The 26581-nt window shown below is 36.7% G+C and overlaps 1 protein-coding gene across 3 annotated transcripts in view; it reads right to left on the minus strand.

Moving 5' to 3' along the window:
- The window catches only part of DIAPH2 (diaphanous related formin 2), a 951942-nt gene that overhangs the window by 407552 nt on the left and 517809 nt on the right, over positions 1-26581 (minus strand). For all 3 annotated transcript variants that reach the window (XM_032390097.1, XM_032390096.1, XM_032390094.1), the window contains one exon: positions 10406-10535. In XM_032390097.1, coding sequence (XP_032245988.1) covers positions 10406-10535 — 130 coding nt within the window. The remainder of the gene's footprint in view (positions 1-10405; positions 10536-26581) is intronic.

Raw genomic sequence — 26581 nt, forward strand, 5'->3', positions numbered from 1 at the left:
GGAGAATTTTAGACCGATATCCCTGATGAATATGGATTCCAAAATCCTCAACAAAATCCTAGCTAATAGGATCCAACAATACATTAAAAGGATCATCTAGATGACCAAGTGGGATTTAACCCCGGGATGCAGGGGGATTCAACATTCGCAAATCAATCAATGTGATAGAACACATTAATAAGAGGAGAGAGAACCATATGGTCCTCTCAACTGATGCAGAAAAAGCATCTGACAAAATACAGCATCCTTTCCTGATTAAAACTCTTCAGAGTATAAGGATAGAGGGAACATTCCTCAAGTTCATATAATCAATCTATGAAAAATGCACAGCGAATATCATCCTCAGTGCGGAAAAGATGAGAGCCTTTCCCTTTAGAACAGGAACATGTCAAGGATGCCCACTCTTGCCACTATTGTACAACATAGTACTAGAAGTCCTAGCAACAGCAATCAGACAACAAAAAGAAATAAAAGGTATTCAAATTGGCAAAGAAGAAGTCAAACTCTCTCTTTGCAGATGACATGATACTTTATGTGGAAAACCTGAAAGACTCCACCCCCAAATTACTAGAACTTATACTGCAATTTAGTAATGTGGCAGGATACAAAATCAATGCACAGAAATCAGTTGCTTTCTTACACACTAACAATGCAACTGTAGAAAGAAAAATTAGAGAATCGACTCTATACAATAGCACCAAAAATCGTAAGATACCTCAGAATAAGCCTAACCAAAGAGGTAAAGGATCTATACTCTAGGAACGATAGCACACTCACTGAAGAAACTGAAGAAGACACAAAAAGATGGATTCCATGCTCATGGATCAGAAGAATAAACACTGTTAAAATGTCTATGCTGCCTAGAGCAATCTATACCTTCAATGCCATCCCAATCAAAATTCCAATGACATTTTTCAAATTGCTGGAACAAACAATCCTAAAATTTGTATGGAATTGGAAAAGACCCTGAATCGCCAAGGAAATGTTGAAAAAGAAAAACAAAGCCGGGGGCATCACATTACCCGATTTCAAGCTACATGACAAAGCACTAATCACCAAGACAGCATGGTAGTGGCACAAAAACAAACATACAGACCAATGGAATAGAATAGAGAACCCAGATATGGACCCTCAACTCTATGGTCAAATAATCTTTGACAAAGCAGGAAAAAAAATGCAATGGAAAAAAGACAGTCTCTTCAATAAATGGTGCTGGGAAAACTGGACAGCTATATACAGAAGAATGAAACTCGACCATTCTCTAACACCATACACAAAGATAAACTCAAAGTGGATGAAAGACCTCAATGTGAGACAGGAATCCATCCAAATCCTAGAGGAGAACATAGGCAGTAACCTCTTTGACATCAGCCACAGCAACTTCTTTCAAGATACATCTCCAAAGGCTAGTGAAACAAAAGCAAAAATGAACTTTTGGGACTTCATCAAGATAAAAAGCTTCTGCACAGCAAAGGAAACAGTCAACAAAACAAAGAGGCAACCCACAGAATGGGAGAAGACATTTGCAAATGACACTACAAAGTGCTGATTTCCAAGATCTATAAAGAACTTCTCAAATTCAACACCCAAAAAACGAATAATCAAGTCAAAAAATGGGCAGAAGACATGAACAGACACTTCTCCAAAGAAGACATACAAATGGCTAACAGACGCATGAAAAAATGTTCATCATCATTAGCCATCAGGGAAATTCAAATCAAAATCACATTGAGAGGGCAGACAGGGCAGACAGCAAAGCCCCCACTGGGGCTTTACACCATTTGGAATGGCAAAAATTGACAAGGCAAGAAACAACAAATGTTGGAGAGGTTGTGGAGAAAGGGGAACCCTCTTATACTCTTGGTGGGAATGCAAGTTGGTACAGCCACTTTGGAAAACAGTGTGGAGGTGCCTCAAAAAATTAAATATACAGCTACCCTCTGACCCAGCAATTGCACTCCTGGGTATTTACCCCAAAGACACAGATGTAGTGAAAAGAAGGGCCATATGCACCCCAATGTTCATAGCAGCAATGTCCACAATAGCCAAACTGTGGAAAGAGCCGAGATGCCCTTCAACAGATGAATGGATAAAGAAGATGTGGTCCATATATATACTGGAATATGACTCAGCCATCAGAAAGGATGAATACCCAACTTTTACATCAACATGGATGGGACTGGAGGAGATTATGCTAAGTGAAATAAGTCAAGCAGAGAAAGTCAATTATCATATGGTTTCACTTATTTGTGGAACATAAAGAATAGCATGGAGGACATTAGGAGAAGGAAGGGAAAAATGAATGGGGGAAAATCAGAGGGGGAGACGGGGTGGGGATGTGTTAGTCTGGTGATGGGTATTAAGGAGGGCACATACTGCACTGAGCACTGGGTGTTATACGAAAACAATGAATCATGGATCACTACATCAAAAACTAATGATGTATTATATGGTGACTAACATAATAAAATTAAATTAAATTAAAAAAATAACGACCTGGTTTTCTTCTTGTTGCTTAATGTGTGAGAAATTGAAAATTAAATATCTACAAATATACTTTAGCTAATTTAAGTACCCAGAAAGTTTAACTATTGGGCTAAATAAAGATAGCAGCTAGGATCAGGTTGATGTTTAATAAACATTCAGAGCACTGAATTTACAACACCATTACCATGTTAGATTTTGCCCTGCAGACTAATGACATCACACTTTATTTCAGAAAGCATCATTTCAGGATGCATCCATAAACATGGAAACCTTTATATTGTAACGCAAGATAGTACAGGATCAAGAACCAAACTAAAAAGCTCACATAAGTACTAATGTAGAAGAGGTAAGTGAGAAACCACTGAAAGTCACAACAACTGGGAAAGCTTTATATGGAGGGGTGAGATTTAAGCTGGACCCTCAAAAAGATACACAAGGCTCACAAGGGCTGAGAGAAGGGGAGTGGCATTTCTGTTTGGAAAAAGAACAGGATCCTAGGCTCTGAGACATGAGGGACCAGGATGTGAGGCAGATGAGCTATGCACACAATTACTAACAGAAAAAGATTCTGGGATGTAAAAGCTAAGGTATCTTGACAAATGCATATGTGCCTAATGCCTACAAAAAATTGTTGACTTACATTGAAACATTTTACTCAAATCCAAATGGCAATGGTCTCTGCTTCCTTTCCGTACTACCCGAAGATATTAATTTTTTCAACATTTTCCTCTAGAAATGAACATTAGTTTATATATTATGAATTGAAAACACTGGTTGGTAATGACTAGATTACCGACCAGCAAAAAAAAACCATAAAAACAAACAAAAAAAATGACTTCTTTCCTAAATCCTTTTAACGTTTTAGGTTGAAAATTCATTTTCTATGCATATTTTGGACCTTTTATTGTTTCTATTATTTTAAAGAAATTCACTGTTAAAAAAAATATGGGTGACTTGGTGTGAGTAAGGAAGAAAGAAATATAATTGGAAAATTTATAAATTTGATTCCTTAAAATTTAATATTCCTTTAAATGTTGTAATATATTTATGGTATCAATATGATAGACTTTAATTCATTCAGTAAAAATTATTTGTTACTTTTACAGTATATATGAAAAAGTCCAAAGGAAACTAAACAATTTCAACTACTTTTGTAAAACTGATGTAGTGGTATGATGTGTACTCAGGGTTTTTTTGGTTTGTTTTTTTAAAGACTTATTTATTTGACAGAGAGAGAGAGAGGGTGCCTGAGTTGGGGAGGGAGGCAGAGGAAGAGAATCTTCATGTCGACTTCCCACTGAGTGTGGAGCCTTATGTGGGGCCTGATCCCACAACCCATGAAATCATGACCTAAGCCAAAACCAAGAGTCGAGCCCAACCGAATGAGCCACCCAGGCACCCCTGTACTCAGTTTTATATTTACATTGCTAACATTTAAGTAAGGTCAATTCTACAGATATTTTGTCAATTGGTATATTATCATTCTGTGCTTCTAAAAAGTTAGACTACAATTCAAAGTTTAAATCTGCTAGAAAATCCTACAATTTAATACTTTCTCACATCTTGGGTTTTATAAGTCACTGTATGTTAAATGCTCTAAAAACATAGGATTTTGTTCACTATCTCAAAGATTTTTCAATAAAACTAACACTAGACAATATGAAAGTGTTTTTTTTTCGTCAGGAATTAGAACAAGAGAGAGATGTTTTAGCAGCTAGTAAGATATAACATTGAGAAAGTTGGCTGCCATTAGTTCCTAATAGATTTTAATCCTTACTGTTCAACAGAATCCTTTATGGTTTGATGGCCTCCATAAGTTTAGATCCCATCCATTATTAGCTTGATAGTTTCCAATTTTAACTTTGTTTTTGAAAGAAGTAAAAATATAGACCAGGAAATATTGTTAATTTCTGATGTCCTCTTTGTTCTAACTTATCTCCCCTTGTATTTATACTAAACAGTATTTTAGGGCTGCAGTTCTCTATTTGTCAACTTCCCACAATGTCTTACTTTGAAATATGCCTGCTATACTACAATGATATGCAGTGATTCCATTTAATAGACATCTATTGAGCATTTACTTCTCTCTGAGATGCTGTGCTAGCACTGAGACTGTAGGGACAAATCCAGAAGGTACAGAGAAAAATGAGCAATGGAATAAAAACTATGAATGTGGTACGTACAATATTACTAATAAGGCTAAAGTGCTGCTGTGACACAAAGTAAGGAGAGGGTAATTCTGTCAAAGTGGGGCTGCAGAGACTGGACACCACTACAAAGAGGACGTGGAATTTACACTCCAGTAAATCTTTTATTTGGTTAGCATTTACTCCAATATGAGCATGAATCTCTGTTGCATATTTTAGACCACAAAGGAAGCAAAAGTGGAGCTGAAATATACGTAATGAAGTAACTCCAAAATCTGCAAACCTTCATCGATTCTCCAAACTAGTTGTGTGATCATGGACAATTCCTTCATCATTCTGGGCCTCAGTTTCTTGAACTATAAAATAATGAATTTGGACTAATTGCTATCTTGGGTCCCTTTTAGCAGGGATGAGATGATGTCTAAAGCTTCTGCCAGCTCTGGAATTTTGGAAAATATTTTGGCTTTTTCTTGTTGTTGTTCCCCCAACTTTTTTACTCTGCTATTATTTTAGATTTTTCTTTTCCTTTCTTTTTTTTTAAATGATTTTTCTTTGTTAAAGATTTTATTTATTCATTTGACAGAGAGAGAGAGAGAGAGAGCACAAGCAGGGGGAGCAGCAGAGGCAGAGGGAGAAGCAGGCTCCCCACTTAGCAGGGAGCCCGATGTGGGGCTCAATCCCAGGACCCTAGGATCATCACCCGAGCCCAAGGCAGATGCCCAACTGACTGAGCCACCCCGGTGCCCCTTTTTTATTTTCCCTACAACATTTCTTCTAGTCTGAACTTTTTATAAAGAAGTCAGAGTAGATAAATAGCTAATCAGAGTTACTAATATGACATGGAAAGATGGCAGATATCAAAAGGTATTGTTGGGGCGCCTGGGTGGCTCAGTTGGTTAAGCGACTGCCTTCGGCTCAGGTCATGATCCTGGAGTCCCTGGATCGAGTCCCGCATCGGGCTCCCAGCTCGGCAGGGAGTCTGCTTCTCCCTCTGACCCTCCCTCCTCTCATGTGCTCTCTCTCATTCTCTCTCTCTCAAATAAATAAATAAAATCTTTAAAAAAAAAAAAAAAAAAAGGTATTGTTGGTCATGAAAATTTATAATTGATTTAATTCATAAGAAATTAACACTTTTTTTTTTTTTTTTTTTTTAAAGATTTTATTTATTTATTTGACAGAGAGAGAGATAGCGAGAGCAGGAACACAAGCAGGGGGAGTGGGAGAGGGAGAAGCAGGCTTCCCGCTGAGCAGGGAGCCCGATGTGGGGCTCGATCCCAGGACCCCGGGATCATGACCTGAGCCGAAGGCAGACGCCCAACGACTGAGCCACCCAGGCGCCCCGAAATTAACACTTTTTATAGGAAACTTGACTGCTTTTATTTTGTAGGATGGCACTAATTTAACTGAAGTGAAACCCATTTCATATTTATGTGAAACCTTAGGATTAATAGTGCTTTCAAATACATTAATATAATTTTTCCCTGTTGAGTGGAATACTTTTAAATAAACTTTACTAACTCTTTTGGTTTAATCCCTGCAGCCAACCTATAAAACAATAGAGGTTTTAAATCAAACTATAAAAATCTGTAAAGCTCAAAGTTAAAGTGATAGCCACAGTGGTAGGGAAAACAATAAAGAAATTTATAAAATATGTCTAGTAAACCAGCAATGCTTTATACTATATCTATATATCTATTATATATATAATTATGCACACAAAATAAACACACACACAATCTTTAAAACTAATCATCAGGGGAGAGGTAATTTGGTTTATCAAAAGTATTCTAGGGGTACGTGGGTGGCTTAGTCAGTTAAGAGTCTTCCTTCGGTTCAGGTCATGATCCCAGGGTCCTGGGATCGAGCCCCGCATCAGGCTCCCTGCTCAGCAGGGAGTCTGCCTCTCCCTCTCCCCTTCCCCACGCCTGTGCTCTCTGTCACTCTCGCTCTCAAATGAAAAAATAAAATCTTTTAAAAAAAAGTATTTTAAAGGCATCAGAGTTTCTATAGCAACCATTTTTTTTTCTCTCTAAAGGCTCATTGGTATGTCAAATGTAAATGAGAGGACCTGCAGATTTTTAATTTAATCTAAAATAAAATGACCAGAGCAATATTATTTTATTAATTTCACTTGTAATAAAATTACACTGTAGTGTTTGATGCTGAACTTCATAAGGGATATGAGAATGTCTATTTAGAAGAAAGTTAGGTACTCTACTACTCCCTTACCCTGCCTGCTTGCCTCCCTGCTCCTGGTAAAACCTAAATAGATAAATAAGTGAAACCAAACCAAAACAAAACCACTGTATCATTCTTTAGGCAATGCTTCATGAACTTTTCTCACCCAAGTACTCCAAATGGAAGAGAAGATTGAACACACACCCTTAGGAATCTATTGCAAGTGTGAAATTTCTTTGAAGCCATCTGTTTTATTTTTAAAAATTCATGTGGATTTTGAATTCTGTTTCATAATATATATGTTTTAATGTGAAAATGATGTTTTCCCCCAATATCTTTGAGTTAACAGAGCTCTAAGAAGATAGGCTAAGTTTTACCATAGTTTTGCATATTCAAAGATACACACAATTTTAGAAGCTTAGCTAAAGAATAAACATGATTATAAAATAAATTTTTCCACAGATCACACATATTTCCTACCTTCAGTTTTCCTTTCACTTTAAGGCATGTTTTTGTCAGTTAGAGGCCTATAACTCTACTACTCAACTGAAATAAATTTAATTGCTATACCAGAAGAAAAGATCTCTATGTTATCAAAATTGATACTTGGGTTCCAAAAATCCAAAAACATAGAAAAAAGCTATGAATAGTCATACAATTGTTCTCTAAGTATAAGTTATAGGGGCACCTGGGTCGCTCAGTCGGTTAAGCACCTGACTCTTGATTTCAGCTCATGTCATGATCTCAGGGTCATGAGATCAAGCCTTGTGTCAAGCTCCACATTCAGCGTGGAATCAGCTTGAGATTCTCTCTCCCTCTGCCCCTTCCCCCGCTCTCTCTTTCACTCTCTCTCTCTCAAATAAATGAATAAATCTCAAAAAAATATGAACTTCTATAATTCAATCATTAACTTAATTAGTTTCATCTTATCAATATCCCTCTAGTTTGAAAAGAAAGGTACTTTTTGTATTTTTGAAGGTGAACATTTCACATCAAGACAGTCCATCATCAAATAAAATTGATTATATAGTATTGACTTATATGTATTTTTGCTGGTTGACTATATACATGCTATGTACAGTACTAAGGGTGACAGAATGTGATTCAAACAAGACTGAACTGTATATTACGCTAATAAGACAAGTTAGACTCAAATATCAAGGAAAAGTATTTAACTATAAGTAAGAGGTAACTGGCTTGACCTTTCACCCTGTTTTGTTTTTTTCCCCTGTAGACTAAATTCCAGAGTATTTCTTCCTAGGGCTCTAGTAGCAAAACATTTTTAAAAAATGGATTCTGAACAGGGATTTTACAAGTGATAGTCAGTTGTCTTAGAGGACAGGGCTGGTGAGATTTCTAGGCATGGGATGCAGCATGAAATCATACAGAGACAGGACTATCAGAAAGGAATAAAACGGCTCAAGAGAATATATGTCTCAGCACACTGAAATGAGACCTAGGAGGAAATGAAAGAGGGATGCAAGCAGGTGGAATGCGCTTAAGAATTTGAGTTGAGACTGAATTTCATAGGGAAACAAAAAGAACTAGACAAAATAACTTGAGAGTGGGTATTGCTGTGGCCCTAACAGTGAGACAGTAAGATGATTTCTGGCAACAGTCTTTTGAAAACACTGGCAAGAAGAATACAGAAAAGCAGAAATAATCAAAATGTAACTGAGAGATTTTGCTCTTGACATAGATAGGGAGAAAGAAGTTGGTGATAGTGTAAAATAAAAATATGAAAGTATTTACCAAAAGCCCAGACACAGGAAACAAATAGAACTGGATATAATACATAGCTAGCTGAGATTATAGGAACCATAGGCACCCTTTTGATTATCCCCTTCTAACAAGACAATAGCAGCAACTACAATATTCATAGTAGTATATCAATATTATGACTACTACTACTATACAGATAGTGGTATAGCAACAGCTACATACTTACTATGTGCCAAGCCTTTTATTGAATGCTTTAAACATGTCAACTCATGTGATCTTGTTACTATCATTCCCATTTTACAGATGAGGAAACAAAAACTTGGAAGTTTAAATTACTAGCTCAAGGTTATAGAACCAAGAAGTTATATAGCTAGGAATAGAACTTTATAATATCTAACTCAGAAGGCTGTCCACTATAAGCTGACTTCATCAATAGCAATAGTGGCTAAGAGTGTGTATGAAATTATATAGACATAGATATATAATATGGAAATATAGATAAGCTAGTATTTAGACTTAAAATTCAAAGCTGATGTAAGCTTCATTCTACATTTCATTACAGTTGTTCCAGATTATTTTGACTAAAAATGTTTATCGGATATATTCATGTAAAGTATCCTCAATGTAAGAATTGAAAATTTAAAAATTAGGAATTAAAAATCATCAAAAATTGACAGATCATTTTATTTAAACATATTCTTGATAGAACTCTCAAAATCTTTCTGAAATTGAATCTACGTATTAAACAAATAAAACTTAGAAAAAAAATCCGCTAAAGGGCAATTAAAAAGTAGTGATAGCACTGAAATGATCTAATAATTGTCTTTATTTGTGACATTTCTCATGTTTCCAATTACAAATTTTCCATTTCTCTATAACTCTAAGGACTTTCAGTAAGGACTCAAAAGCATATACCTTTTCCAAGTTTCTTACAAGCCTTATAAACCTGTTAGTGTTCATTAAAGGGAAGAAACTGCATGTCTATAAAACCCAGAATACTGTTTGTATAATATTGTTCAGTGGTGAGGGCACCTGGGTAGCTCAGTCGGTTAAGCTTCTGACTCTTGGTTTCATCTCAGGTCATGATCTTAGCCCTGCGTTGGACTCTGGACTCAGTGTGGAGTCTGCTTAAGACGCTCTCTCTCTCTCCCTCTCCCTCTGCCCCTCTCCCCCAAATAAATAAATAAAATCTTTAAAAAAAATAATATTGTTCAATGGTCATCTCCGCTGGTCTGGTATTATCAATCAAACCCTCAATGTATTTCTTTAATTTAATCCAGTGTGTCTCATTTTGTGGTTCCAGGACCAGAATAACAATAGGAGATGGAGTATGTCTCCATAGTACTATTATTTTCTTTATTAAAAAAAAAAACCTTTAAGATATGATGTAAAATTATACTCACTATAAGTATAGCAGCAGCTCTCTGGCAATTGCTTTTCTACAGAACTTCTATATCTTGGCTCTTCGATTTAACAACACACATTTGTGACTACAGTCATATTTACTAACATGTAACTAATGTGGAATAATAGAACATTTAGAAAATTTGTAAGCAAGAACTCACAATCATTTTGATATCATCAAAGCCCATGGTATACTTCCCTTGTAAACAATATATATTTAAGTATTTATGAAATGAATGAATGAACATACTATCAGATCAGAGATGTGAAAGCGTCAATAACCTAGCAATGTTAAAAGATAAAGTAAGTAAAAAATAGGTCATTAAATGTGCTACACTATCAAATATAAGCTAATGGAAACGATCTTCCTGCTTTTCAAATATCAGTAAACAGAAAAATTAAATTAATGTTTATTTAATCTTACCACTTAAAATATAATAGTATCAAAATAGTTACTAATCAATTACCTTTGCTTGCACTTTCTACATGTTCCAGCTCTTCAGGAAATTTCAGGATATCCCGGTATTTTTCCTCACAAATTTCAGCAATAAAATGCAAGAGGGTTGTTTTTTGATCTGCTGACTTAGTATCTCTGATCTGGAATGAAATAACAGTATTTTTAGTATATTTTGGGTAATGTAAATATAGACTTTATTCTTAAACAAGTGAAATAAATGGATGAACTCAATTTATTATAACTAATTTAAATTTTTTAAAAAAGTTAGGGGTGCCTCGGTGGCTCAGCTGGTTAAGTGTCTGACTCTTGGTTTTGGCTCAGGTCATGGTCTCAGAATCATGAGATGGAGCCCCGCGATAGGCTCTGTGCTGTGTGGAGTCCACTTGAGATTCTCTCCCTTTCCCTCTGCCCCTCCCCCTGCTCATGCTCTCTCCCTTGCTCTCTAAAATAAGTAACAGATAAAATATTTAACAAAAAAAAAATTTTTTTAAAGTTAGGGGTAGCTTTCTAATGGGGTCTAGCAACAATGCTCTATATTTTAAAAGGAACACCATTATTTTAAAATGCAAAAGATGGGTCTGAGGATCCGCCGCCGGATCCGCAGACGGTTTACTGAGCCTGTTAGTACGCCTGCCGAGACTCACGTCGCCGTCGTGTCCCGCTACCTGCACCCCCCTCAACATGTCTCTGTTGGTAAGGAACGTGGCCGACGACACCAGGTCCGAAGATTTACGAAGAGAATTTGGTCGTTATAGTCCTATAGTTGATGTGTATGTTCCACTTGATTTCTACACGCGCCGTCCAAGAGGATTTGCTTATGTTCAATTTGAGGATGTCTGTGATGCCGAAGACGCTTTACATAATTTGGACAGAAAATGGATTTGTGGACGCCAAATTGAAATACAGTTTGCACAGGGGGATCGGAAGACTCCAAATCAAATGAAAGCCAAGGAAGGGAGGAATGTATACAGCTCTTCACGCTATGATGATTATGACAGATACAGACGTTCTAGAAGCCGGAGTTATGAAAGAAGATCAAGAAGCCGGTCCTTTGATTACAACTATAGAAGATCTTATAGTCCTAGAAACAGTAGACCGGCTGGAAGACCACGGTGTAGCAGAAGCCATTCCGACAATGATAGATTCAAACACCGAAATCGATCTTTTTCAAGATCTAAATCCAATTCAAGATCACGGTCCAAGTCCCAGCCCAAGAAAGAAATGAAGGCTAAATCACCTTCTAGGTCTGCATCTCACACCAAAACTAGAGGCACCTCTAAAACAGATTCCAAAACACATTATAAGTCTGGCTCAAGATATGAAAAGGAATCAAGGAAAAAAGAACCACCTAGATCCAAATCTCAGTCAAGATCACAATCTAGGTCTAGGTCAAAATCTAGATCAAGGTCTTGGACTAGTCCTAAGTCCAGTGGCCACTGATAGTATAAACCTTGATATTTTTAGTCATGTATCATTCATTTACTCATAGTTTGGTTTACTTAAATTATCAGGAATACAATGTTGCAATGATGCTTAAAAAACACTTGTCAGATTTCCCCGTACCAGGCAAATGGTTATAATTAAAATGATATGCTGTTGAGAAGCCACTCTTAAGAGTCCAGTTTGTTTAATGTTATGGGCAGCTACCAATTTGTGGTGTCTCTGTATATTTTTGTAAAGATTCTCATTTTTGATGCTTAAAGTATTGGTGAAAAGATGTTGGTTGACCATAATTTGCAACATTGTCTTATTAAAAATAAACTTTCATATCCATATTTGGTAGAACTGTTAACTAGAAATGTAGCTTGCTAATAAGATAGAAGGATACAAAAGTGAAGTTGTAGCCACAGTACAACACTGACTGATCAGACACATTTAGGTTCAGGGTGGACCTTTTTGTCTTGTTAAGATGTCTAGGCCCGTGATAATAGTTAATTTATAACAGAGTGTGGAATAGTTCTTTTGTTAACCCCACTGTCTTGGGGAATGATGCCAACTGGGTTAAGTAGGATTTGGGGAAAGATTGAGTTTTTGACTGAAACATGGAGCCTTCACTGCTTTTTTCTGGTTTCTTTGAAGATTTGGAACATATAAACATCAGAAGAACTCACCTTAAAATTTGAGGTCAATGATGGCAGAAATAATTTTAAGGGGAAAAAAAATGCTCTCATGTAGTTACTCTCAACTTTAAGGAGCACTGTTGGTCATATTCCTTAGTTTTCTTACTGCTGTTAAAAAGCAGCAAGTAAATTGTTTCAAGTAGATTTTGTTTATGCATATGTATAGTGTAAAAGAACTGAATTTTGATGCTTGTAACACTCAGTCTGTGCATTTGTATCAAAATTTGCCTACCACTTTATGAAGGAGGCTTGTTCTTCACACCTCAGCTTATTTCATGTGAGGCAAGTTGAAAGAGAACACTCCCATTCTAGGTGATTCTGTGGTGCCATGAAATTTAAAATATTTTGGAAAAAGATTAATTAAGAGTCACATCTCTGAGTTTGATTATCAATGTATTGTACCTGGCAGTACCTGACTAAAAAAGAAAACAAGACCCTAACCATTTATAATTTCTAGCATTTCTCTGAGAGATCGTTTGGGGGGAGCAATAAAAGGGAAACGTCCAATCTCATTTCAGAATAAAAGCTAGCATCTTTAAAATTTTTAGATTGCTTGCTTGCAGGTATAAGTAAGAAATATTGTGGGGAAACGATTCCTTTTAGAGGATTACTTTTTTTCAATTTTGGTTTTAGTAGGCCTTGCCTGTAAAGAACAAAAGATGGTTTTTAAATACTGTTTGTGGAATGTGTTTAAAGGATTGATTCTAGAACCTTTGTATATTTGATAGTATTTCTAACTTTCATTTCTTTACTGTTTGCAGTTAATGTTCATGTTCTGCTATGCAATCATTTATATGCACGTTTCTTTAATTTTTTAGATTTTCCTGGATGTATAGTTTAAACAACAAAAAGTCTATTTAAAACTGTAGCAGTAGTTTGCAGTTCTAGCAAAGAGGAAAGTTGTGGGGTTAAACTTTGTATTTTCTTTCTTATAGAAGCTTCTAAAAAGGTACTTTTATATGTTCTTTTTAACAAATATTGTGTACAACCTTTAAAACATCAATGTTTGGATCAAAACAAGACCCAGCTTATTTTCTGCTTGCTGTAAATTAAGCAAACATGCTATAATAAAAACAAAATGAAGGAAATAATGAAAAAAAAAATTAAAAAAAATAAAATGCAAAAGATGACCAAAACCAGCAAAAGTTTAAATTTTAATATATAAATTTAAAAATATCTAATTATGGCAAAATGAACTATCCTCTGAGAATAGAGCATGAATTTAAGTATTGATAATTACAGTCAAAGTTAATGTGTCCTTATGTTATCAGCATTTGTTCTTTGCTTTATCACCAAAATATATTCTTGGAAACTATATTTGCTTGTGAGGTTATATTTATTTGTAGCCATTATTGATGCAAATTAATGTAAAAAAATACATTTTACCCTCCTTGTATGGGCCATCAATAAGAAAAGCTGAAAAGTTCTTATGCTGATTTACAAACAGAATCTGACCACACAACTGTGATGACAATTTTTTTTCTGCTTATGTACGGTATTTCCTTTTCAGAGATACTTTTAGAAAAGAGATGCTATAGTTAGAATGATAAAAATCTTTAAAGTATAGGACAAAAAAAAATCTATGATGAAAATCTGTTTTCTTTAATATAACATTCATATTAGACTAAGCTGCAAAAGAAATCAAGGATTTACCTACAAACAAAGGATAAATAAGGAATAAAGTTCCAAGTTTTCTCATTGTATTGGGTGTTTTAATTCTATAATCCTTAGACGATGGGTTTGCCCATTGATATGCATACTGATTTGGGGTTTTTAGCTTTAAGGATTACTCTGTTTAGAATAAATTCCTCCCAGACAGGTTTATGAAAAGGCTTTGAAAGGTACTTAGGTAATTAACAGAATATTTAATACCTACTGTTTTAGTGGCAAAGGAAAAAAAATCACATTTAATCAATCAGACCCATACTGAATCTGTTTTGTACTATAGCTTTTTAACAATTATTTATGTCCCCAGGATATGGAGAACTTAAAGGAAATACAGTCTTAAGGCTCAATACAAACAACCACAGGAGCCATGATGTTGACAGTTCAGGTGGTCACAAGGTCACAGTGATTTCTTTTAGAATTTCTGGGATTACTTTATCCCACGTAGGTGAAATATTTAAAATTTTGCATTATCTTGCTGATCTGCCTAATACTTTCAAGTACTACAAGGTTAAAATTTTGGGCGCCTGGGTGGCTCAGTCGTTAAGCTTCTGCCTTTGGCTCAGGTCATGATCCCAGGGTCCTGGGATTGAGCCCCACATCGGGCTCCCTGCTCCGCAGGAAGCCTGCTTCTCCCTCTCCCACTCCCCCTGCTTGTGTTCCCTCTCTTGCTGTCTCTCTCTCTGTCAAAAAATAAATTAAAAAATCTTAAAAAAAAAAAAAAAGAGGTTATCCATGAATGAAGAAGAATGACTAGAATGAAGGAAGATGGTGCAGTTGAGGGTCAGGTTGTTTTGTTTGTTCAGTAAGAAAGTTGGAGAGAAATCTTGAAATAACATTGTAACACCCCTTCCCATCTTCCTATCCTCTCCCAACACTTTGAGATTGTAGTATGAGAGAATAAAATCCCGGCATTTGAGAGAGTCCTGAGGAAATCTTACTGCATGGGAGACGATGATTGCAAATGACATATCTGATAAAGGGTTAGTATGTAAAATATATAAAAAACTAGGGATGTCTGGGTGGCTCAGTTGTTAAGCATCTGCCTTCGGCTCAGGTCATGATCCCAGGGTCCTGGGATCGAGTCCCACATCGGGCTCCCTCCTCGGCGGGAAGCCTGCTCTCCCTCTCCCACTCCCGCTGCTTGTGTTCCTGCTCTCGCTATCTCTGTCTCTGTCAAATAAATAAATAAAATCTTAAAAAAAAAATGACACAATTTAAGGACAAGCTATAAGAACAAACAGCAACAACACCTCAAGGGCAATTTGTGTTAAGTAAGGCCTGTTGCTCTAGAGGAATCAATGGGAGGTTCACGTTCCTAAAGAGATGTCTTTACCTGGGATTACAGGGTTACATGTTTACAAAGTGCAACATTTTCAGAGTATGCTGGATATTACAATTTATAAGAAAATTCATGTTTTCTTTTTTTCTTACAAATTACCTGAATTCCTAAATCCTAAAAACATTAGATGTTTAGGAAAAATTGAAGGTACATCTTCCTGAAGGAAAGGGAATTAAACTGTATTTTATAAACTCTGTAGAGACTATACAGACATACACACACCACGACCACCACTAATAACAACAACAAAACCCTACCTAATTTTTCAGGACACCAAATTGTAAAAATATATATATTTTAAATATTTTACATGCACATGGCCAATACTGGAAAGGAAAACACAAAAATAGAAAAACAGCATTATGCTCATATGTCAAATTTATGGGTGATTTAAAAATCAGCTTTTGGCATGCATACTTATGAATGCTTACTTTTAGAAACAGTCTTTAATTGATAAATATTTATTCAGAATCAGGTCCATTAATTTAATTCCTGTTAAGAAATTTAGTAGAGTCAATGGTTACATTCCAAATAGATAAATGAAGCATAACATTTCAGCTAAATAAATATCCTGGTATCTTTGTTAAAATCAGAGAGTTACAGACAGAGCATGGGTATGCTTTAAAAAAAAAAAAAAACAACTGAAATACTTCTTTCAACGCATGGGCAAACATGGACAAGTGCCTCTTTTGTCAAGCTGAGGAATATCTTAGTCAGTATGGGAGACAAACTGTTAAATCTGTATTGCAATATTTATTTTTTAAATAACTTCACACAGAGAGTCTATTTTAAGGTTACAAACTGGCAGGGAATAATTGTGACAAATAAGTGGTCTTTTTAATTTTTCTCTCTATATATGACCCTTAGACCAATCATTTTAAAATAAATATATACTATTAAAATACAGGGGGAAATAATTTTTGACTAATTATATTTAGTTTGAATTACCATGTCTTCAGCCTTTCTTACTGCATCTACACCATTCACACATTAGGCACTGTCTCTCTCTCAGGACCTGTTGTGTTGTTCAATGTCAACACAGAAGGCAACTAAGAACATTCACCTTTATCAATTCTAAAGGTTAATGGCATTTATCCAATAATTTGCTCTTCCAAGTATACTAGTTGGATATATACATCTCTTGGGGTAATACAAAAGTAATCTGAGTATGTGTAAAACCACTTCCAAAGTGTTTGAGTTATTTTATTAAGAAATAAAATTGATTTCCATTTGATATCTGGTTAACTTGAAATTATGTGAATTTTATATTAACATCAAATATTCCATTAATACTTGTCCAGATTGCCTAAGTCTCAGTAGTGGCTATACTGTCAACATTTCAAGGTTTGCTTCCATCAGGAGGCAAGTGCCTTTTGGCAACCCTGCCTATGCTTTCCGTGTCTCCCTCTCACCAGCCACAGTTAGGCAGAGGTATGAGATAGATACACGACTTCTCTTTGTAAGATACAAAAGGATGAAAAAAATACCCTACATTCTTATGTCTTGCATGTATTTCCACATAATAAAAACACAAACAGCAGTTCCAGAAATTGGAAATATTTGAAAGAGCTAAAAATGTTTTATAATATTTTAATAAGCTATTATCAACTAATGATAACAATAAAAATAAGATAGAGCAATCCACTATATTCACTGATAAAGCACCATCATTTAATAAACCATAGAGTGATTTTAATTATAATCATCTGCCCAAAAAATGTTACACATAAAGATTAATAACTGAATTTATACTAATTGTATCTACCTATTCTTTAATAAATTTCTGAAATGGTACATGAATATAAAATACCTTTAACAGAACAACACCTATATCTACAGCAAGTTCTGATAGTTTATTTTTCTAATAAATATGAAGGCTGTATTATGAAAGATAATATTTACATTTGACATTTCCAATACATTTCCAACATTATAACTTAGGCAGATAGCAAAATATCTGAATAACTAATTGCCATGTAAAATATATTTTTTTCAAATACTTTCATTCAAGCCTGAAAATCTAGTTTTGCCCTGTCTTTGAAATTAGGTGGTTCTGAGCACACAGAAGCCAGCACACAGCCAGAGAGCCTGAAACAACATTTTAATCATCTACGTCAGTCACACTCAATCTTTTTTTGAAGGACCCCTTCTGTAGGTAATTTTCCCCTCTGCTGAGATTTAAGCCTATTTCTTCTTGCTCCATCCTCAGTGGGAACTGAAAATAACTGGTCACTATCCTCTGTATAACCACACTTCAAAGAGGGAAAGCTCCCTTCTCATGTGTCCTGTTCTTTAAACCAAACAATTTTAGTAAATTTAACCTCTCCACACAGATCTTAGTTTTCAAATGTTTAATTCTGAAAAGATAATAAGAATCCACTCAAAGTTTCCATTACAAAGTCTCCCTGCATCTACTAGAAAAGCATACAAACTTCTTGGTTTTGCATATACAGCCCTTTGTGAGCTGGCCCTTGCCTACTTTTCTAACGTGTCCCCTGATGCTTTCTGATGTATGCCCAACTCTTTGGTCTGATTACAAATGCATGAACATTCCATGTAATGTCATGCCATCGTGCCTTTGCACATCTTGTTCTCTCTCTCAACTCCCCCTCCATCTTCCCCTTTTTGTTCTATCTGCCATGTGAATACCTACTAATATTTCAAGACCACTCAACTATCATCTCCTATCTGAAGACTTTTCTTAGTAATAATTAATGTCTTTTTTAAGCCATGTTCCTTCACTATAAACATTATAGCACAGTAGTTTTTTTTTAAGATTTTATTTATTTATTTATTTGAGAGAGTGAGAGAGAGAGGGCACAAGTGGCAGGACTCAGAGGAAGAGAAAGAGGGAGAAGCAGGTTCCCAGCTGAGCAGGGAGCCCAATGTGGGGGCTCGATCCCAGGACCCTGAGATCATGACCTAAGCCAAAGGCAGACACTTAATTGACTGAGCCACCAGTAGTTTTTCTAGGCAATATGAGTTTTTTTTTTTCAAGGTTAGAGACCCTGTTTTCCAAATATTTTTCATCTACAGTACTTAGGAGAATGCTAAAACATACTAGGTAGGCAATAAATGTTTCTGAATTAAGATTTTTCTCCACATAAGTTCTCACTTGCATGGACTTTAAGAGTAATACTTCTAAATTGAACTCTATTCGTGTGTGTGTATGTATGTGTGTGTACATACCCATACATATACAGAAAGTTGACTACAAAGCCCAGACATTTCCAAGACACCATATTTGTTGAGAGTTAGGCGGGAGTGAATGCCAGAATAAAATTATATTGTGTTGCTCATGAAATGAAGCAACATATGCTTCTAAGGGGAGGCAGGTTAGGAGCAAAGCAAATATGAATGTAGAAGTACATTCAGTACTCCACTGTGGGTAGGGACTGTGCTGAACAATAAGGATCAGAGATAAATGACGCATGTAACTTCAAAGCCTCAGGGAGGTCAGAACTTAGGAAAAAAACACAAAATTATACAGAAAAGAGATGACATAGGAGAGTATGGTGGCAAATCTCAAAGAGTTGCAAAATTAATTGGACAACTAGGATATATATAAAAAAGGCAAAGAAAACAAATTTAAGACATATTGCAAAGATAAATAGGATTAAGTCACTGAAAAAATATTTGGAATGAGGCAAAGGGAAAAATCAAAAGTTTTAAAATCTGGTTATTAAAAGAATGGGTGTATCATGTTGGTAACAAAGAAAGTAATGACTCTCGAATGAGCTGGCTTTAGGAAGGAGGTGATAGCTCATTTTTTAAACATAAGTGGTAACTATGTGGAGATAATCTATGAGAAGGTAGAATGGCATTCCATTTTATCTACTTCATTTTATTGTATATGATTCAACCCACATATGCTTCTTAAAACTGCATATGACCATGTCACTCTCTTCTTTCAACATATCCAGTGCCTCTTTACAACTTATATAATAAAGTTCAAATTTCTAATCAGAATAGTTACTGAGCACAGACTTTGGATTCAGACAGAAACGGGTTTGAACCTTGATTCTACGATTCACTAGTTGTGTGACCTTGGGCAAGTTACTTAAACACTCTAAGCCTCAGGTTTTTCATCCATAAAATAGGCATTAGATAAGAACTTATGATCACAGAGTTGCAGAACTGAGTAAGATACCATATTATCATGACAATGATCATTAAACAGATTAAAAGTGATGAGAGCCTACTTTAGCTTCTCTTCTTCCCAAAGAGTAAGTTATTACCATAACCTGAAAGTCCCTCAGTGATCTGGCCCCACTACCACCATGATTGTGTCTCTAGCTATTATTCCTTGCCACTCCCCTCAACCATGCTTGCTTCCTAGCTCCCTGAATTCACCAGGCATGTGTCTTACTCAGAGCCATTGCTGATGTTTTCTATCTGATTGGAAGGTTTCAATTTTACTCATCAACATGGCTAGCTCCTTCCCTTCTTTCAAGATCTATACTTAAAAGTCACTTTCTCATTCTAAAATTGCAATCCATTCTCACAACACCTCTTACTTCCTCCCATTTTTATTTTCCATAGCACAGATCTCAAATATACTTTATTTTCCATAGCACAGATCTCTATTTATTTACTCTTTCTTATCTCTCCCCACTTCAATGTCAGCTACCCTAGTACAGGGATTTGTTGATCTGCTTTGTTCACATTTACATACCCACCATCTAGAACAATGGCTGGCACATAATAGGTACTTAATACGTATTTGTTGAATGTATGAATGGGTGAAGATTTCTACCCATTTGCTTCAGTTCTTCATGACCTTAGATGTTCTTCCTTCATCAGGTGGTAGTATCATCATTTAAGGGGAAAAGGAACCAATATTTTTTACCCATCTGTCATGTGCCTATAGGCCAGGGACTTTGATAAGTGCTTTATAGTCATCATTATTGTGTGTGTGTGTGTGTGTGTGTGTGTTCAATTTAAATATTTATTGAAACTAGGAAGACAGCAGCAGAATAGAAGGATGCTAGAGTCACCTCATCACAATAATACACAAGATAACTAGCAAATCATCCTAAATACCTCAGAAATTGACTTGAAGACTGGCAGAACAAACTCCACAGCTAAAGGTAAAGAAGAGCCCACGCTGAAGGAGGTAGGAGGTGCACAGACTCAGCTTGGGAGAGAAACAGATCATGGTCACTGTGGTGGGGAGGGAGCCATGGTCCTAGAGAAGGTTCAGAGACAGACTAACACACAGGGGAGCACATGGGGAAAACAAAACCTCATAGCAATTGGATTGGAAAGTAAGGTGCTGAATTTCATGACTTCTGGCAACCAGCAGGACTTAAAGCCTGGAGTTTTAAAGGTCAGTGGGCTTGGCTGGGATAGAGACCAAAGGGAACTGAGCTGCTTTTGGAGAGAAGGCAGGCAAACAACTCATGGACATACGGCAGGGAAATAGCGATCTGAAGAGTGCCTGGGATCATGGTGTGGAGGTTATTTGCTTATCTCAGAGTATGTCTCAGAGAGGCAGCATTCATGGAGAGACCACTCCAGGAACAAAGGAACAGGCTGGTTGGTGCCATTTCCCTCCCTTCCCCACAGCGTAAGTACAGAGCCACTTCTGAGAACCAGCATAGCACCAACACTTGCTACCTAACTTGCTTACCCCAAGCCTCGCCGCCCCATTCTGCACTCCAGTGGAACTGTCTTCACCAGTCACGCGTGCCTCAGTCCCACCCTGGTGGGCCCCCTGCCCCGGAAGACCAGCCCAAACCCCTGTTCACACAGCGTCTCCTGACCTGAGGATTCTGTGGAGCCTCTGTTTTGGCACTGGTGGCTACAGGTTTCATTTCACAATCAGGACTGTATCAGGGTGCCTGAGTGGCTCAGTTGGTTAAGCACCTGCCTTTGGCTAAGGTCATGCTCCCAGAGTCCTGAGATTGAGCCCGGCATCAGGTTCCCTGCTCAGCAAGGAGTCTGCTCCCCTCTCTCCTTTTGCCCCTCCCCCCATTTGTGTACTCTCTCTCAAATAAATAAATAAAATCTTTATAAAAAATCAGGACTGGGGTGCCAGGATGGCTCAGTCGGTTAAGTGTCTGCCATCAGCTCAGGTCATGATCCCAGGGTCCTGGGATCGAGCCTCACATCGGGCTCCCTGCTCTGTGAGGAGCCTGTTTCTCCCTCTCCCTCTGCCTGCTGTTCCCCCTGCTTGTGCTCGCTCTCTCTGTCAAATAAATAAATACATAAAAAAATTAAATAAAAGCAAATCCTTTAAAAAAAAAAAAAATCAGGACTATATCAATTTTGTTCAGCAAATGTTTGTTGAATGAATAAATGCTTGAGAGAGGCCAAAGATAATCAGGACTGAATTGATGATTAGAGAAAACGTTGGTGACTTTCAAGCACAGATTCAGTATAGTACTGGGGTGCAAAATTAAAAACAATGGATAGCCAGAGAGAGGAAGCAACGTGTAAGGTAATTTATTCAGAATACTGACTGTGGATGATAACTAGATAATAGTTAGAGGGGGTAACACATGTAGCAGCTGGAAAATGGTGAAGCTAGTGACAAAAGTTATTATAATTATTTATTACAAATTAGGTCAGCATAATTAGGCCTGAAGAGATCAGGCAATGCAAGAACTAAGAATTAAAAATGAGTATGGAGAATGGATGGGCATAACTGCTTCACTGGTTGTCAAACCATGGTCCCTGAAAAGCAGTACTAGCATCATCTGAGAACTTGTTAGAAATTCAAATTTTGGGGCTATACACCAAATCGACTAAATCAGAAATTCTGAGGGTGGTACCTATCAATCTGTCCAGATATCAACCTGATATTGATATCACCTCACACATGTTAGAATGGCTAAAATCAAAAACACAGGAAACAACAAGTGTTGGTGAGGATGTGGGGAATGGGGAACCCTCCTGCACTGCTGGTGGGAATGCAAAATGGTGCAGCCACTATGGAAAACAGGATGAAGGTTCCTCAAAAAAATTAAAAATAGAACTACTCTAAGGTCCAGGAATCGTACTACTGGGTATTTACCCAAAAAATACAAAACACTAATTCAAAGGGATATATGCACCCCTATGTTTATTGCAGCATTAATTACAATAGCTAAACTATGTAAGGAGTCCAAGTGTACATTGATAGATGAATGGATGGATAAAGAAGATGTGGTATGTATGTGTATGTATACCACACACATACACACACACACACACACACACACACACAAACAATGCAATATTATTCAGCCATAGAAAAGAATGAAATCTTGCCATTTGTAAGAACATGGATGACTCGAGAGTATCATGCTAAGTGAAATAAGTCAGAGAAAGACAACTATTATATGATCTCACTTATATGCAGAATTTAAGAAAGAAAACAATTGATCAAAGAGGAAAAAAAAGAGAGAAAGAGAAAAATCAAGGGACAGACTCTTAACTCTAGGCAACAAACTGATGGTTACCAGAAGGGAGGTGGGTGGAGGAATGGGGGAAACAGGTGATGGGCTTAAAGAGTACATTTATCATTGTGAATAAATGAAATGACAAAAAAGAATTAAATGCAAATTAATTAATAAAGAGTAAAAGATTAAATCTGAAAATAAGTAGAAAGAGAAGTAAGACAGGCAAGGCATCTTCAGAGACAGGCTGGTTTGCCAGGCTCCCCTGCCTGTGATCCCCTGGTCACTAACAGCTTGGACTTCAGTCCAATAGCCCAGGGCCATCTCTGATGGCACCCGTCTCACCTGGACCAAGGACATGTGGACCAAATCCTGGAGGTCCTATCCTCCTGAGTGGCCTTTTATCTATACAGGACTGTTTTCTCTGTCACACAGACCAAAAAGAAGGAAGGCCAGCAAGACACTAGTTGTTTTCTTAGCTCCTAAATGACTGACATTTCAGGAAACCAAAATTCTAAATGGGACCATATGGGACTTCAATTCATTCTGCTTTTCTATAGGCAGGGTCAGTACTACATGAGGACTCCATTACAGTGGGTGTACATTTAGAGGTTCAGCAGAGGCCCCAGTCCAAAAATCTCTTCCAAACCTATTTGATAATGCTTGAAATTCCATTCCATCATTAGAGCTTTATTACTTTGGCATAAGCCAAATGTGGGTTTTGTCTTCTGTATAATGGCAGAAATCAAACATATAAAAATCACATCCGCTACCTCAGTGTGAATGGTATTACTTGGTCCCTTCCTGAGAAGTGGCTTAGATGGAGAGAAGAAGATTAGAACATTGCAGGCCATAGCCCCTAAGGCTGGGAGCGGGAAGATGGGAAGGTGTAAGAGAGAAAGGATGTAGAAGGAGGTTGAGCTGATAAAGACTTTCTACCTGGACAGTCAGGTATGGCCTCCAAAGTACTGAGAAAAGCACCATGTTTTAAAAAGCCAGACCAAAAAAATAGATCACATACTATGATTCGATTTTTATCTAGCAGATGCAAACTGATCTATAGTGACAAAGAGCAGATCAGTGGTTGCTTGGGAAGGGTTGAGGGTAGGTTAGAGGGAGGAATCACAAGGGTCATGGGGGAAATTTGGGGGGTGATCAATATCTTGATTATGATAATGGTTTCAGGAGTGTATATATGGGTCAAAACTTATCAAATCATTAAGTATTTGCACTTTATTGTATCTCAGTTATACCTCAATAACATTTTTTTTTTTTTGGAAAAGAGTGAAAAAAAAAACCTATGTGAGTACAGTGCGCCTGCCAAATAACCCATCTCACACATATCTGGTAAATTCTGGCAGAAACGAGTGTTTTCTAGGAGCACCTGTCACCTCACTGAGAATTGGGTATTCTCTCTGTACATTGATAGGGATGAACTAGACAATCACAAGGGCTTATCCGAACATCATGGGCTGGATCGTAAGGGTCAAATATGTTAACTGATAGAAAGCCATTACTGAAGCTTAAAGGATTTGATACAAAGACAAGGTAGGAATTATTAAATAACCAGCAAATATAGAGATACTGGGTAAAAATAATGGATTAAATATGTGCAAATAATTTCACTGTATCTAAATCTCCACCAAAAGGTATTTTTATTCAAGAGCAAAGTCTCCAATGGGAGCTCCTGGAAAGAAAAAAAATATAACATCAGAAATGAAAAATTTAATGGAAGGATTAGAAGACAGATTAAGGAAATTTCTCAGAAAGAGTAGTAAGACAGGGATAGAAAGTAGGAAAACACAAAAGACAAATGTACCCGAATTAGCTGAATTGCAGGAGTTTTAGAAACATAACAAAGGATATAAACTAACTCAAGAAAACACTCTAGGTCATGAGTTTTCAGATTGAAAGGGCCACTTAGTGGTCAGCAGAATAGGTATGTCATTGTAAAATTTCTTAACGCTGAGGACAATGAAATCCTACAAGGTGACATGCAAAGAAGGCTTTGGCCTCAAAAGCAGCCTTTGGAAGCTAGAAGATAATGGCACCAGTCTACCAAAGTTCTGAGGCAATCAGACACATAAAGGTATCAAACAAAATTTCCCTCTCATGAACTCTCAGGAACTCCTAGAAAATATATGTCATCAAAAAGAGGGAAGAAAGCAGGAAATGAGAAGACACAGGATTCAGAAACAGGTGATCCAACAAAAGAGAGAGGCAAATGAATTCTTAGGACAACAGTAAAGGGAAGTGCCAGGATGGCAGCTGTGCATTTTTTCATATCCTTGGGAAAGAAGGCTCCAAGAGACTTTCCCAAAAACAAACTGAGAAACCTACATAACTATCAAAGTTTAAGGTTACTTAGTGATAAGATCTCAGAAACCTGTATGTATGAAAAAAAAGATAATCAAACAAAAAGGTTGCAAATGATAAGTAATCATAGTTGACTACATGACTTGCCTGTGAGTGGCATTTACATTGCCATAAGAAAAAGTGCACTAATTATTGATCTACCAAAAATTACTCTATAAATATACTGGGAGTAAGGGGGCCTGCGAAGTGTGCATAAGTGTAAAAGGGGCGAGTAGGGAAAAGGAAGCTGAAACTTTATCTCCCATTGTGGGAATTCAACAAATAATGCCTGAACTGAAAAATCAGGAAGTAGCAACACAAACATGTTATTTATAGATAGGTAAAAAAATCAGTTAAACAAACATAAAATGATTCTTCTCAGGAAGTGGAAATGGTAGGGACAGTGGGTGGAGAGAGTCTGAGGGCTGTACTTCATCTTAATAAACCATGTAGAACTAATAGACTTTTAAAATTATGTGACTGTATAACATTGAGACAATTTTAAAAATAACAAAAAAAAATACTGTGGAGAAAAAAAAAACATGGAAAAAATAATTTGGATATCAACTCCAGGTGATTCTGATGGATGCTCAAGTTTGAGAAACACTAGACTTCTCTGAAGGGAATTGTCAGGCAAGAAGGTGCTTGGCAATTCTCCACAGCTTGTGTGGGCCCTCTCATAATTACTTTTACATATAACAAGCTGAAGTGTCAACATGATTTCAAAGCTTAGGATCTATTTAAAACTAGAGAGGAATTGCCTAGCAATTTGTGGCATCTGAAGGACAGAATCTCGAATCTATCTTAATGTTCTTAATTAATTTACATGAAAAGTGAGACCGATTTGTATCATAATTTACCACCTACTTATCCAAGAGTGAATGACCTACATGGTATGCTCCATGCTGTCAAGATTCTAGATACATTATTCATAAGTCTTCTAAACTGTCCCTTATCCTTCAACAAAAACTGTATTGAAAATATACCTACTGAGAGTCCAAGATGGCAGAGGATTAGGAGACCTTAATTTCATCTGGACCCAGGAATTCAGCTAGATAGCTACCAAATCATTCTGAACACATGTGAACTCAACAGGTGATCTAAGAAACGAATAGCTGTAACACTACAAATATAAAAGCGACCACATTCTGCAAGAATGACAAGACGAAAAACTCACCTCAAAAAAGAAAACAAGAGGCAGTAGTGACTACCAGGGACCAAATCAGTATGGATGTAAGTAAGATGTCAAAACTAGAGTTCAGAATAACGATTATAAAGACACTAGCTGGGCTTGAAAAAAAGCAAAGAAGACACTAGAGAAT

This window comes from Phoca vitulina, unplaced genomic scaffold (genome assembly GCF_004348235.1).
Source record: "Phoca vitulina isolate PV1807 unplaced genomic scaffold, GSC_HSeal_1.0 scaffold57, whole genome shotgun sequence".
NCBI lineage: Eukaryota > Metazoa > Chordata > Mammalia > Carnivora > Phocidae > Phoca > Phoca vitulina.